This window comes from Merops nubicus, unplaced genomic scaffold, assembly GCF_000691845.1.
Source record: "Merops nubicus isolate BGI_N331 unplaced genomic scaffold, ASM69184v1 scaffold1048, whole genome shotgun sequence".
NCBI classification, from domain to species: domain Eukaryota; kingdom Metazoa; phylum Chordata; class Aves; order Coraciiformes; family Meropidae; genus Merops; species Merops nubicus.
Genome location: NW_008624919.1, coordinates 3,637 through 17,605, shown reverse-complemented (window position 1 = coordinate 17,605; position 13,969 = coordinate 3,637). Strand labels below are relative to the sequence as shown.

Here is a 13,969-nt window from a genome sequence, read left to right as displayed (position 1 = left end):
AGCTCCTCTCAGGCATGCAAAACACAGCCCCAAATTATCCCCTGTTGTTGTGCATCCACTTAGAGCTCTCCCAGCTTCACTTGCTGCCAGTTCCACCCCTGAATTCAGTTGGGTGACTCAAGGACAGGTCCCATTTCTTCCCAAAGGCTCCATGTGCTCAGAGCCCATGGAACTGGCAAATCCACTTTTCAGCCTTCCTGTCCCAGTGGGACAATTTTGGGGGTCAATTTCTCTATCTGACACTGCAAAATCCAATAAACTTTGCAGTCAAAGCCAAGGGGACAGCGTGTGCACAGTGGGCATGGAAGCATTTGGCTTCCCCTTCCTACCTCACTAAAAGCAGCATCTTCCTTGTACATCAGGCTGCTCCAGAAGGGGAAGAGCACTGCCCATTTTAACTACCAGTATTTCAGAGCAATCAGCTCCACATCCCAATTTCCTTTGGCTCAGCTCTTGCTGTTAGGGGTTGTTTTGGCAACTGGAGTTAAGAACACAAGACACAGTTGTAAGAGAAGTCCAGCAAAAGTACTGAAGTCACAGGGAGGGAAGGGAAAGGAGAAAAATACACTTAAAAATTAACCAGAGATCAGAAGTGGGAAGATCTCCAAGCCCAAGAAAGGCTGAGGAAGTTTGGGCTGTTCAGCCTGGACAAGAGAAGGCTCTGGGGAGACCTTGTTGTGCCCTTCCAGTGACTGTAGGAGGCCTACAAGAAAGCTAGGGATGGACTTTTTGACAAGGGCTTGTAGTGACAGGACAAGGGGTAACAGCTTCAAACTGCAAGAGGGAAGATCTGGATGAGAAATTGGGAAGTTCTTCACTCTGAGGGTGGTGAGACCCTGGCCCAGGTTGCCCAGGGAAGCTGTGGATGCTCCATCCCTGGAGGTGCTCAAGACCAGGTTGGACAGAGCTTGGAGCATCCTGGTCTATCAGGATGTGTCCCTGCCCTTGTCAGGGGGGGTTGGAGTGAGGTGATCTCTAAGGTCCCTTCCAACCCAAACCATCCTGTGGTTCTATAATCTTCATTTTGATTGATCATGAAACTATCCTGATGATCTCAACTTCAGTGCTCATTCTGCTCCCTTCACTCTGTGCTTGAGAAGGAAATACATGAATCACCTCCACAGTCATTAAAAAAAAAAAGCTCAAATAGGTTTATTTTGGCACAATTTAAAAATATACAAATACATTAAATATCAGGGTTCATTAAAGCCAATTTTTTTAAAAACATAGCTAGGTACATATTATTTTGAAGGGAGATGGAAACTAAACCACCACATTATACATTTAATTTGACAGTGCAAACGACTGAGAAACTGTTTAGACCAGGAGTCCACTGTGCCAGACAGCACTGAGAAATGCTGAACAGGTCCTGAAATAAAAGTAAAAACTTGTTGCATTAAAAAGGGTTTGGTGGGGGGAGTGTATGGGAAGAGAGATGTTATCATGGAGTAAAATTTGACTGCAGGGATGCTGGAGCATTAGATGCTTGACATGAAACTGTTACACTATGCACTGGAGGATGAGAGAGGGTTCAGACAGCACGATGACATGAATGATCCATGATCTATGTGTAGAAAGAATATACTGGCAACTAAGCACTACAAGAATGCACTATCCTAGACAGGATCACCAGCACAAACTCCCTGCTTTCAAAGCTGCAGTTTCTTGGCATTATTTGCATAGTTACTCCTTTGCCTTAGTGGTTAGGAAAATATTCAGCAATTAAGTTCAGGAAAAAACCCATGACCTCCAGACAGAATTTCTACCTGTGGAAAAAAAAATAATATCACAGCAGCACAAAGACAAAAAGACATCAAAAGGCCAGAAACCAAACTGCCACCTCTCCTGAACTTGGAACCTAGGAGCTACAAAGCACATTGCACACTGAAAGCTTGAAGGGTCTCAAAAGGGCATTGTCTGCTGTCTTTAGTGTTATCCAGTCAAACAAAAATTATATTTATCATTGTGATAGAAAGACAAGCTTTAGTTTCTCCATACAGCAAGTCAGGCTTCTTGGTTTTGGCACAGGGGCCTCTTCATGACTTGTTCTTTACCCCCAGTCTTTGCCCTGGCATGTTGGGGCACTACCCATGATCTCATTGCCTTGTAAGCAGAGAGATAAAGGTAAATACAGCTCCAACTTATATAAGTCCAGGTCTCTTCAATGTGATAGATTTATCTCCACCCACCCCAGTTCTCATCTTTGAGCTCTGAATACCTTTTTTAACCACAGAGAAAAGGCAATCTGGATCACAAGGTCTGGACTCTCCATGTGGGTGTCACGTCAGCTCGAGACAGTTAAGTTCACATTTTCCTGAAAAAGAGAACCTGCTGTTCCAGTTCCTGTTCATGCCAGTGGATGCTGATGAAAACCTTCCAAGTCATTTATTTTGGGAGCAGAGACCCATAATGGAGTGCCAGCTAAACCAAATTGGGCAACAGCAACACAGGTAGGTGGGGATGCACAAGCTGCATAGTTCTCAGCTCACATATGGTGACAGTGACACTTCAACCAATTTAGCAGCCTCAGGTTTCTCACCTATTTCCCAGGCACCCACTCTGATGCCCAGACCACTGTGCCCATTCTGCTGATGGAGGTGTTCACATGGCAACAGAGTCAAGCAGGAAAAAAAAAACCTGGTGAAGGATAACCTAGCCAAAAAAAGAATGTTCCAGCTCCTTTAATTTCCTGCTCAAGTGCCTGCTCAGCTCTCACAGCTGGCATACAAGGGGCTGGGAGTGGGGGCTGTTTAGCCTGGCACTTTCAACAAGGAAATCCTTGTTGAGCTCTGTCTGTAAGGTGCTGGCCTGCAGATGTCAGGCATGCTCATGAAGGGCTTGACTAAAGAAACCCCTTATTGCCTGGGGAGAAGTTTACTGACCTCCCCAGCTCAGCTCAACCCTCACTGAGGTGTCCAACAGCCACTGAGCTACCTGCAGGAATTCTGCTTTCCCTTCAGCTGCTGTGCTAAGGGCAGGAAGGTAACAGAGCCAGTCTGCAGGACAGACAGCAGCCTGTCAGTTAAAGCCACAGAAAATGGCTCTTGATCAAGGATTGAGCTAAAGCCAACTGGAAAAGCTTCCCAAAAAGATTCCCTCACTTGGGATGGGACCCGTGCCCACCACAGCCTTCAAAAGCACCAAACCCAACAGTATCTGGATCGTGGATCTAGATTCACAGTTAAAAACCAGGGTCAGCTATGTCATAGGCTGAAGAGGGTGCTCCAGGAGGCAGCTTTTTTTTGCTTCAAAAGGATACTGCATGTTAAGTATTGTTATATTGTCCTGCAGGGTAAAACAGTGGCACTTGGTGTTAGCATTTACAAGTGGGTCTTTCAGACAAGTCCACATCCTTGAGTAATCCCAGTCTTTTTGAGACACTCAGCTCTGGGGACACAGAACACACCACAACACAGGGAGAGGAACCTGCCAGAACACAAACCGGACCAAAAGGCAGGCAGATTCTTTCAAGATTTTAAACACAGCATCTTGGAGGAGACAAATGAAACCACAGAGCTGGAATAGTGCATCTGAGGATGACCCCAGCAGTTCACTGAGCTGGATGTAGCCCATCATCACTACCTCCACTTTCATCCACCTCTCCAGGAACATTTGGCACAAACACTTCGACGCAGGAACTCGGCTTCCGTTTAGGTCAGCTGCTTGTGATGTTTTCCTGGCACTTCAGGAGGATTCAGGAAAAAGTTTCCTCGACACTGTGTGCTCTTACAAAGTCCTCAGTGAAGCACAAAGGCTAAACATTGCTGACCCTGGTTTCAGAGGAGATGATAGCAGCAGATGCAGACGTCACCAGCGAGCGCTCCCGTCGGACGTAGCGTGGCTTCCGAACTGAAATGGTGGGGACAGAACCATCAGCAGCAGCTCCTCCTGCATCACCAGCACCCCTTTAGCATTAACTCATAACACCACATGCCACCCAGCAACTCCTGAGGGACCCGAGTCATTCTGGACCTTAAAACCCAAAACTAAAGCAAAGCACAAAAAGCCCTACGTAGATCCAGCAAAAGTCCATAAAAAAAAGCTCTTTAAATAAGCTTCTAATGGCCTCCTAAATAAGGTGCTCATTACAGGCTGGAATTTCAACTATTTGTGTTCACAGTGCATGTAGCTTTCCATTTTCATCCCTAACAACACCCTCCCCAATGTACTTTCATTTTAAACAGGCATCTAAATTAAGGGAAGCAAGCTGAGACTTTTCACAAGCCACCCTGGCTGTCAGTTTAACAGCCAGACCCTGACCAAGTTTGGAACACAGAAAATGCTTAAAAGTTAAAAGCCCCTGCTAATAAAGATTAAATTTTAATTGTACCACCTTGATTAAAAAGGCCTATGCATACATGAGGAGTGAGACCAGGAATTTTGCTTAGCAAGCTCAAGTTTGTAGAAGATTTGATCTGTCTCAGCTTTAAGTCACTACAAGTTCTCTCACTGGAGGTTTCACACACATTAAAAATCCACCTTGCCAAAAAGGGCCAACCTACAAAGGCCCCACACACATGAAATGTTATATTCCAACCAGTCTGTGTTCTTTGTTTCAAGAAGCTCCTAAGGTTCAAACCAGCAAGCCTGAAAATGAGCCAGCTCTGCATTGCCAAGAAGATTCCAAGCCTGAAAATAGGTCCCAGATTGAGTAATTTATTTTTGAGCACTTATGACAAAATGCTGCATCTGCTTGGAAGACTTCCCTATTTGGATAGAGAAGTCCAATATCTATTTTAACATAAAAGTTCTCCATCAATACTGTATGCCTACATTAATTAAAGCAATCAATTCTACCCAAAAAGGTCTACTAGGCAGATTCCATTGGATTTCTGTCCCTTGAACAGATTGCACATTTCCATACCAGGCTTTACAGGTAATTGTTCTGACTTGCTGTGTGTTCTTAACATATCCACTTTGAGTTTGCCTGCTTTTCAATAAAAAGATGCATAAAAGGGAAGCCAACAGGTAAAAATATTTATAGGAATATGCCTCAGAGAAGAGTTCCTCACCTGAAGAAGCTGGGGGAGGTATCATGGATGCCTGCAGAAGAGAAGAATGATCATGTCAATCAAACCAGCTCTTGTCTTCACAGCCTTATTGAAAAAAATACAGGAACACTTCAGGGTTCCAACAATATTTCCTGTGTACAGAGTCTTTCTTGGAGAAAGTAACTCAATAAAAATCCATATGGTCAGTATTCATCTTTCACTGTGTTTCCCCAGTTTGGACAAAGAACCCCCAAACACGTTTTATTTTTCTTTCAGTCTCTCCCACATCTGATTAAGTAGCTCCCTAATGAACTGTTAAAACTTTAATTTGTTGTTTACTTGCTGTTTCATGCTTGCTTGTTCCTATTGGAAGGAGAGAATTTACTTACTGTTTCACTAGGCTGCAGAACAGATGCTGAAAGGGAAACAAAGAGAGACCAACCATCATTAATCTAGGAGGTTAGAACTGCTAGTCTTCTAAAAACACACACATGGGACAGAATAGTTCCATTTTTAAAAAAAAAGAGTTTTGTCACAGACTACCAAACCAGCTCAGACCATTAAAAACCCCATTAGCAGAACACACTGTCTGTAGGACTCTTTTCAAGATTAGAGATAAAAGGTTGCAAGGGTTTCCCAGAAGAACTTTTTGCTCTCAGAGAAGAAAGCTGCAGCAGTATCTCTTCATATGAAGAAGCTTCAAGAGGAAAAAATGGCACTTTGAGGCAACTACTAGAAAAGGGCAACATAGAAAACAACTGAGCAGTGAAAAGTGCAACCCTTTTATAGAGGAGGTTGCTGCCTTTATTGTATCATAATCATGATCCAGACAGAAGGAATATTAACATAATAAGCCAGAGAAATGCTTTTGTGCTTTCTGTACTTCTCCTTCCCAGGAGGACACTGATGTTTCATCCTGCTGGCCCAGATTGAGCTACCAGCACACGTGGAAGTCAGACCAGTATCACTGAAGCCTCAGAGTCTGATGTCCTGCCAGCTTAGAATGTCACAGCACAACAGCTCTTGACCCACTTCAGTACTGAAGGAGAGTCTTGTACTCCCTCAGTTCACCTGAGGACACATGCAGGAGCAGCCTGGAGGTTTCAATACAGCAGTTGTGATGGGGATGTTGGCAGTCCCTGTGGCACTGATCAGTTTACACCTTACACAGCTACTGGTGTGTGCTTTAGATGAACTGATACCACAGACTGGAAATGGGATGTTCTGTGAAGTTACTGGGACTAGATACAACATTTTTAGCCAGCAATGGAATTGGACTGCCCCACCCAGCCCCTTTTTCCTCTCTTTAAGCTTATTTCTACTGTGCAAGTCTAGCCTGAGCTTGTCCCTGTAAGGCATGAATGAAAATAACAGGAGGTCTATTTGTTTAGCAGATCTAAGCAGTCAACAGCTTGCTTTCAACAGAAGGAGCTCTAACACAGCAAATCTGTGCTGCAGGTTGTCATGGGAATCCTTCAAAGTGCCTGCCCAGAAGGGGCGAGACAGTCAGAGATCGACCAGTTTCATGCAGAACACTGGGCAAAATGGAGACATCACCCTGCACCCCTTTCCCTCACTGCCTCCCAGAAATTAAGGCCAGTAAAATGGGGATACATAGAACAACTCCACAGAAACTGAAGCATCTAAAAGAGCCAGATATTTCCATAAAGTCTTGGTGCCCTGTGGCTAAGCACACCCCAGGGGTTCTTTCTCTAGCTCTTCTGGAGGCACTTTGGCATGAAGTCAGGTCGCTGCATTTTAGTGACATTTCTCAGGAACAGGAATGGCAGAAATAAAGAATCATTTTCACTGTAAAAAGAAAAGCTAAGGGGTGTTTGCCTAAAACAAAAACAGAAAATCAGGCAGTTCACTCTTCCAGGCCCCAGTAAATGCTGCAGTTAGAGGGCAAACACAGTTAAATGAGTAGTGCAATAATGAGGAATCTCAAATTCCATTCCCTTTCTCCGGCTGAAACATCCATGCTAACTACATCACCCTTTCATATTCCAGTTCCCTTCTCTCTAAACCAAGAATAAACAACAATTTGCTTTATAGATGTCTGGCATTTTGCATACTGATATAAACAAGTATTATTAAGTTCCATAAAAATCCCCTCTGCACAAAAATCACTGACTGGCTTCTTTTTTTTTCCCCTCCCCTTTTTGAAATGAGATATCTAATATTCAGTAATCAGATATCTAATATTCAGGGACTACCAGCATCAAGTATTGTACTCTGGCAAATCTCTGAAAGCTCCAAAAACCAATATCTGGGTTAGTGAGAGATACTGTGCAATAAGCACCCAAGCAGACTCAGCCTGAGAACAGACATCTCCCTGAAAACAAACACTAAACACACAGAAGGAAACAAATCTTGTATTATTTTGCACTGCTTTGGATGATCAGAGGAGATAGGAGAAGAGACATTAATGTAGAACACCAAAAGGAAGACATTTAAAAGGTTTTAAATAAAGAAGCTGAGCAAAAGCCAAAACTGTAGAGATTCAATAGATAATTTCAGGGATTTTTACCTTTGTTTCTTCTGTAGAAAACATTAGGAAGTTTATTGGCACGTTTGAGGTAGAAGAAAGAAGCAACAGACAGAATCAGGAATAAACTGATGAAAAATGTCCCTAAGATGAGAGAGGCTGCCACTTCTGGGCCTCCTGTGCAAAAAAAAACACAATAAATAGAAAAGAGGAAAAAAAAGAGGAGACTGTTATTCACTAGAAATCTCTTCTAACAGAAGAGTTAAACAAAAGATTAAAAAACCTTGATCTTTATAGGAGAAAAAACAGTAAGTTTTAGGTTTTTTTTTTTTAAAATATATAGAATTCACTAGAAATCTCTTCTAACAGAAGGGTTAAACAAAAGATTAAAAAACCTTCTTGATCTTTATAGGAGAAAACACAGTGAGTTTTGGGGTTTTTTTTAAATATATAGGCAGACTTCACTGAAACATTTGCTAAGATCTTTCAACAGTCATTCTGCTACAGCCCCACCTGCCAAATGGCAAGAAAACCTTAGTCCCTGCTTTCCTCAAGAGAGCCACCAAATTTTAATCCATCATCCTGCCTTTTTTTTACATAAAACTTTCAAAACCAGTGCTGGGAGGTCCTGAACATTAATATTGTTCTTTGGTTCCTCAAATGAAGTCTTCTAAATACAGAATTTGCTCAACAAACAATATACCACTGGTACAGTACACCCAGTATTGTGTTTCCCACAAGGGACAGATACAGAAACCACCTCAAGGAGGCAAACCATGAGCAAAAGGTGCCCTCCTCACCTCTAGTCAGCTTTCCCTGCCTGAAAAAAATGCCCTGCTATTTATTCTGTTTTATTTATTTAAGATTATGATCTCAACAAGCAAGTATTTTAAGAAACCAGAGTTGTTCATGGAGTTGTTGCAGACAAAGTAGGACAACATCTACCTGACAAACTCTGCTTGAGGAGCACAAAATACTTCAAGTACACCCATGGCAAATGTTAGGAAGGGATCAACAGCACCCAAGTTTGACATGGCTGTGTAAGGTTGTCAAATATCTAAAAAACAACTTGCAGCACAATAACACTCAAGTTATGAGGCTTCATAAAAAAAAAGGCTCAACCTGTACCAGAAAAATCACTAGGACAAGTCTAGGAAAAGAACCAGTCAGTGAAACCCCTCAAAAATCAACTCTAAGACTTATAAAAAGATTCTTGTTGAGAAAGAGCCAGAAAAAGTAAAAGTGGCTATATTGAAAATAAAATCTATGCTACAGAAATACCTATTTTACAACCTGTTTCCAATGCCACATCATGAAGGGGCTGATACACAGTGAATAATCACAAGGCCACGTGGCTCAACAGCCATTTCCATTTACTCACCTATGTTCTGGATGAAAGGAGTTACAGTGCTGATATTCATTTGGAAATTCATTCCTCTGATACCAGCTGTAATCAAAAAGAATTTTTGTTAAAGTAAAATCTGACAAAACCTACAGATTTGTTGAAAAAAATCTTAGTAAAAGACTATTATACTTCTTAGTAATGGTTTAAAATTGTGTAAGAATCCTGACTTGTCCCATGAAAAATTCCTTCTTTATATCACTGTTAATTTTTTTTTTAAAAAGCAAACAAGCAGCATCATAATTTGTCCAAAAAGAAAATACTTCACTAGTGCATCTCCCAGAAACTTACATCAAGTTCATCTCTTTCATTAAAAATATTTACAAGGAATTTAATAGCTCTCATCTCTCAAAGCACATGTATAAAAATCAATCCAGTCTTTTTAATATAGATTTTTTAAAGAACTCAAATACAGTCTGAGCTTGTTTGTGCTCTGGAGAGCCCCTATAAAAGGCCCACAGCAAAATCCCTTTTTCTTGCAGCAGATTAAAGCAGTCACAAAATTCAGTATTCACTGTATGTTTGAGGTCTTGACCTGTAAATTTAATCACTTTGATATTTAGGACTTTTATTTTAAGAACTTACAGTGGGCAGAATGATATAATTTTTTTAATGTCACCTTTGACTTCACAGGTTAGGTACTCTAATATACAACAAGATTTTAATTTTCCCCCCTCCCTTCATCCTAGACTCTAGAATAGTTTCTCTGCACAGTTTCTGCAAACTAAATTACAAAGTTTCCATAAGCTTTTTTTTCTGCACTCAGAAGCTCAGAGTTATATGAGGACTTTGGAAAAGGCTGAAGTTTTACAAGGGAGGGATTTGATGTATTTTTGAACAATCTTTGCTGGACCAACACATGCAAGAAGAGATCTTGGGACCCAAAAACACCCATCAAAATGAAAGGGTGGTGAATGACTCACTAGTTCTGCATTCAGTCAAGTTGTGAACAGATGAAATGGGAAGAGTTTCATTTTTGCATCTAATGCAGCTGCTACTCCCATCCTCATTCCACCTCCTGTAACAACCTGCCCAAAAACAAGATGTAGAAGAGGTTTGAAAACCACCAAAGTGACACTGGAGCTGTTTCCTAGTCCTTGGGAAAGAAGCAGAGGCAACAGAAATCCCCTCAGTTTGGTCTAGTGGTTACAAACATCCCCTGATTCCTATTGTATTACCCAAGTTAAGAGGTTTCATTTCAAAGTGTTTATTCCAGGACAGCTATAACCTTTCAAGGGCCAGAAAAGAGAAAGAGTTACAAGCAAACAACTCCCAGAGGACAATTTCAGCATAGCTCCATTCACTGCTTCACATGTTTTAGTCTGGAGTAAAATGGGAAGTGTCTAACAACCTGTAACAACCCTTGACAATACTAAAAAAAAAAACCTCAACAGAATTTTACCATTTATTTTGTTTGTTGAAGCAAAATTGAAATGCCATTTTAATAGAAAGTATTGAAAATAGAAGCAGGCAAGGGCAAAGATGCTCAGAACAGGAGTGTACTTGGATGAAAAAAGAGATGCTGGTGGCCCTGCAGTCAATCACTTGAAGCATGGCAAGCTAAAAATAAGAATACTGCCATAACACAGCCTTTCCCCCCATGCCTCAGTCCTCTCAAGTATGGTCCTATTTGTTTCACTTTAAGAACTGAAGCCTGTTTAAATGATTCTGTGACAGATGGTGAGTGTTTTCTATCAGTCACCCCACCATGCAGGCTGGAAACAGATTAAACTTTCATCTTGGCCTATGCCTTCCACGTTCAAATCTCTCAATTGAGGTTTAAATGCTATGTCTTTGTTAAGACAAAAATATTATTTAGGGCACATCTTCAATAACAACTTCATTTAATACAATAAAGCTGTGGTGGTTTCACTTGAGGCTTAGACTTGAGACATGAAGATTAGAAGGATATTCCTACTAGATCATATTACAGTCTACATTTAAAGGGAAAAAAAAAACCCCAACAACTTTACTGTGCTGGCTAAAATCCAGTTCTATAAAGCCTTGAGCTAAACTGGTATCAATTATCCCATAAAGCAAACCATTAGTAAAGGTGCTGATTTGAAAACAGCTCTGCTGCTATGTTTTCCTTAGAGAGAAGCAGCATGCTTGATGCCCAGAGTAATAAATTACATCTGACATTTAATCTAAACACAAAAGGACCCAATCTAAGGGCAAAGACTTTCTACAGTAATAGGAAGGGAGCATCTCAACACTCCTCTGACACCAAAGATATTGGTAGATTATCAGTTTACAATATGATTTAAGAGAACACAACCCCATAACTCAGAAAGAGTTTTTTTTTATACCCCCAGATCATCTAGAAGCAGAAATGTGTGCATTAAATGAAGCAGTGGTTGGAGAAGCTAATAAAGCAGTGAAAATAGGCTTAAAAATGCTTTAACCACCACGGCTGAACCCAGAAGTGAACCCCAATTTTTAATTCTCTTGGTAGTGTGGGCTCTGAAGCCTTTTCCCTGCTTAGACTCTCTGATTTCAAATCAAAAGGCATTAAGGAAAAGTCCACCCTTCTGCTGCTGCTGGGAAGTGACAAGAGAAGTTTTTAAACTCAATTTAGAAAACAACTCTAGGTATATGGCACAAAGAAGAATGAGGCATTCTGGGCTAGCAAGACAACACTGAAATTATTCTTAATGCTCCCTTGGATATGCATTACAGCATTTTTGCTTTTTATTCTCATTATATGGGCTTTTAGAGCTTGTAAGCATTTACAAGAACTCTTTCATAAGCCAACTGCACACTAAATAAAAAATAACCTTGTTAATAGTTGTCTCTTCTTCCTACCAGGCAAGAAGAACATTTGTGAGTCATAAGCAGCATTGTCTTGTGTATAGAAAAGGAAAAAAAGACTTCAACATCTGCATGTGCTGCCTGTTTTCTTTTCCCTCCCCAAGTATTTAAGTGCTGTATTTTGGGGTTAAGCATCAAAACCAATCCAGAATCTTATTAAACAACAACACACCCTACCTGGACTGCACTGGTTGGTTACTGGACAGGAACTGTTGGAATCCAACATATCCCCACAGCATCCTGTTTCTGAGACCTACAAAAAAGAAGTTACATTTCCCACAGTTCTTCAGCTGACTACAATGCTTCACCCCCAAAAAGCCCACAGAGAACATAAAGGACTAAGCAGCAACTGCAATTAAAACCTGCTGTAGCTTTTTTCTGTTAAGCAACCTCACAAGGAGAGAACAAACCAGATGTAACATCAACCTGCTTTTGACCTGGCAGCTGCTCCCCAAGCTAACACTTTGAGAACAAACACACACTCTGCTGTTGACATTGGACAAAGCCTCAAAAAACCAAAAAGGGGTTAGAAATATACTTGCTAAATTCTTCAGTGCAGAGGGGGAGTTCTCCTTCCCACAGCACCACACAAAAGCCCTGTACAGGTTTGTTTAGAAATCCTGCTGGCAAAAGCTGAGCCCTAAGTTTAGACATAAAGGGTGGTTAGAAACTCTGTGGGGTTTTGATAGATATTAGTAACATCCTGCACAGATTTGGGCACAGCCACTCTCTGAACCTGTACAAGAAAAAATAAGCCCCAAAATTCCCAGTCCTTTTAAAGCTTTGCACAGGTGTGTAAAAGATGTAGCAAGTCAAATCAGTCTTAAATAAAGATGAAGTATTTTTGGTCAAAAGGAACAATACCTGCTCAATATTCAGCCTCAGAACTAATTTCAACACACCTAACATGTAAAAGCCAGTAGGAGTTCTGCTTATCAGCAGAGCCCATCAAATCCAGGGGTGAAAAGGATCAAAATTATCAGAATAAATGCTCAGGACTGTCAAAACTGCAATTAGTAGGCTAATTTCACACCATTAGTGCATCATGGGGAGGTAGACAACAGTGAAGCACCAGATCTATAGAAAATATGCCTAAGACCAGTTTCTTAAAAAGTTTTATTGGTTGAACCCTCCTTGGAGCAGAATTTTATGCTCCTTATACTTTTTTTCTGCGACTTGAAGCAATGTTTGCCTCAGAGCTTCTCAAGCATTTGAAAAGTTAACTTTTGGGTACCCATGTTTTGAATTGTTTGTAGTTACAACTGCCCAGCAGCTTGAAGAGGAGGTTTTGGATCATCATGGGTGCTTTTTCCACATGGTGTGAGGCATTATCAGCTGCATCCCTGCTAGCCCACAGGCACATGACTAGGAAGAATTCAATGCTTTATAGGCAATCAGCCATCAGAGCAGATTGACCCTCTGTAAAAATTCCACTTAATGACTGCTGGGTCATTTCCACTGAATTAGCCAGCCTACAAACTGCAACGTGAGAGGAAAACAACCTGATCCTTCTGGTTTTACAGTGCCTAGCAGAACAAACCCCATGAAGTACCTACCAAAGGTTCAGTAGATTTGCTGGCAACTCCTGCTAGGAGTCTAGTTAAAAGAAGGACATATGGCACCTCCATGCCCAGGAAAGACTCAGGTCTAAAGGAGAAGAGGGAAAGAAATTAGAATTTAATAGTGACAGAGAAGTTATGCTTTCCCTTTGTCAAGAAACTTTTCAAACACACTGCTCTAATTTGAATGCAAAGGCCCTTAAATTAAATATGCCAGGGGGAATGACTTACCTTGCTTCAGGATACAAATTTGAGACACTCAGAACATTCCCTCCAGCTGCAGAGGGGCAGGTTTCTGCCTATGGCAGCCTGTGGTTGCTAAGAAACCAGGAACCTTATCAGTCTGCTCCAAACTGGGCCAGGCAGAGACTGTTCCACTCCCAGGATCTAAAAATCAATGTGCCTACAATCGAACAGTGAGTGCCTGGCACCACCACTGATAAGCTCCCCACAGCTCCAGGCTCCTCTGCCTGCAGCACTGAGCTGTGATGGATTTCTAGGACAGAAAGCACACGCCACGTTGAAAAGGCAATGCTGTAATTAATTTCTCCCATGACAGCCCAGTCATGAAGCATTAATGAAGTCTGTCTGTTAATAAGCAGTATTTCCCCATTGCCTCAGCCCAGACCTTCCCAATGTGGAACAGAGTATTTTTAGCCAGTCTGCTACAAGCCTTGCTTCCCCCCCCCCCCCCCTCCCCTTTCCACTTTTGCCATCT

General features: G+C 41.5%; 1 protein-coding gene across 1 annotated transcript; it reads right to left on the bottom strand.

Moving 5' to 3' along the window:
* Positions 1–3,754: 3,754 nt before the first annotated feature.
* On the bottom strand, positions 3,755–13,557 carry LOC103777917 (chromosome unknown open reading frame, human C1orf159). The gene is made up of 9 exons (XM_008945481.1): positions 13,483–13,557; positions 13,249–13,339; positions 11,870–11,945; positions 9,805–9,909; positions 8,861–8,926; positions 7,522–7,656; positions 5,381–5,406; positions 5,013–5,043; positions 3,755–3,849 (listed from the first exon to the last, which is right to left on the bottom strand). The coding sequence occupies exons 2-9, from the start codon at positions 13,318–13,320 to the stop codon at positions 3,755–3,757; spliced, it is 606 nt and encodes a 201-aa protein (XP_008943729.1). The 5' UTR covers positions 13,321–13,339; positions 13,483–13,557.
* Positions 13,558–13,969: the final 412 nt, after the last annotated feature.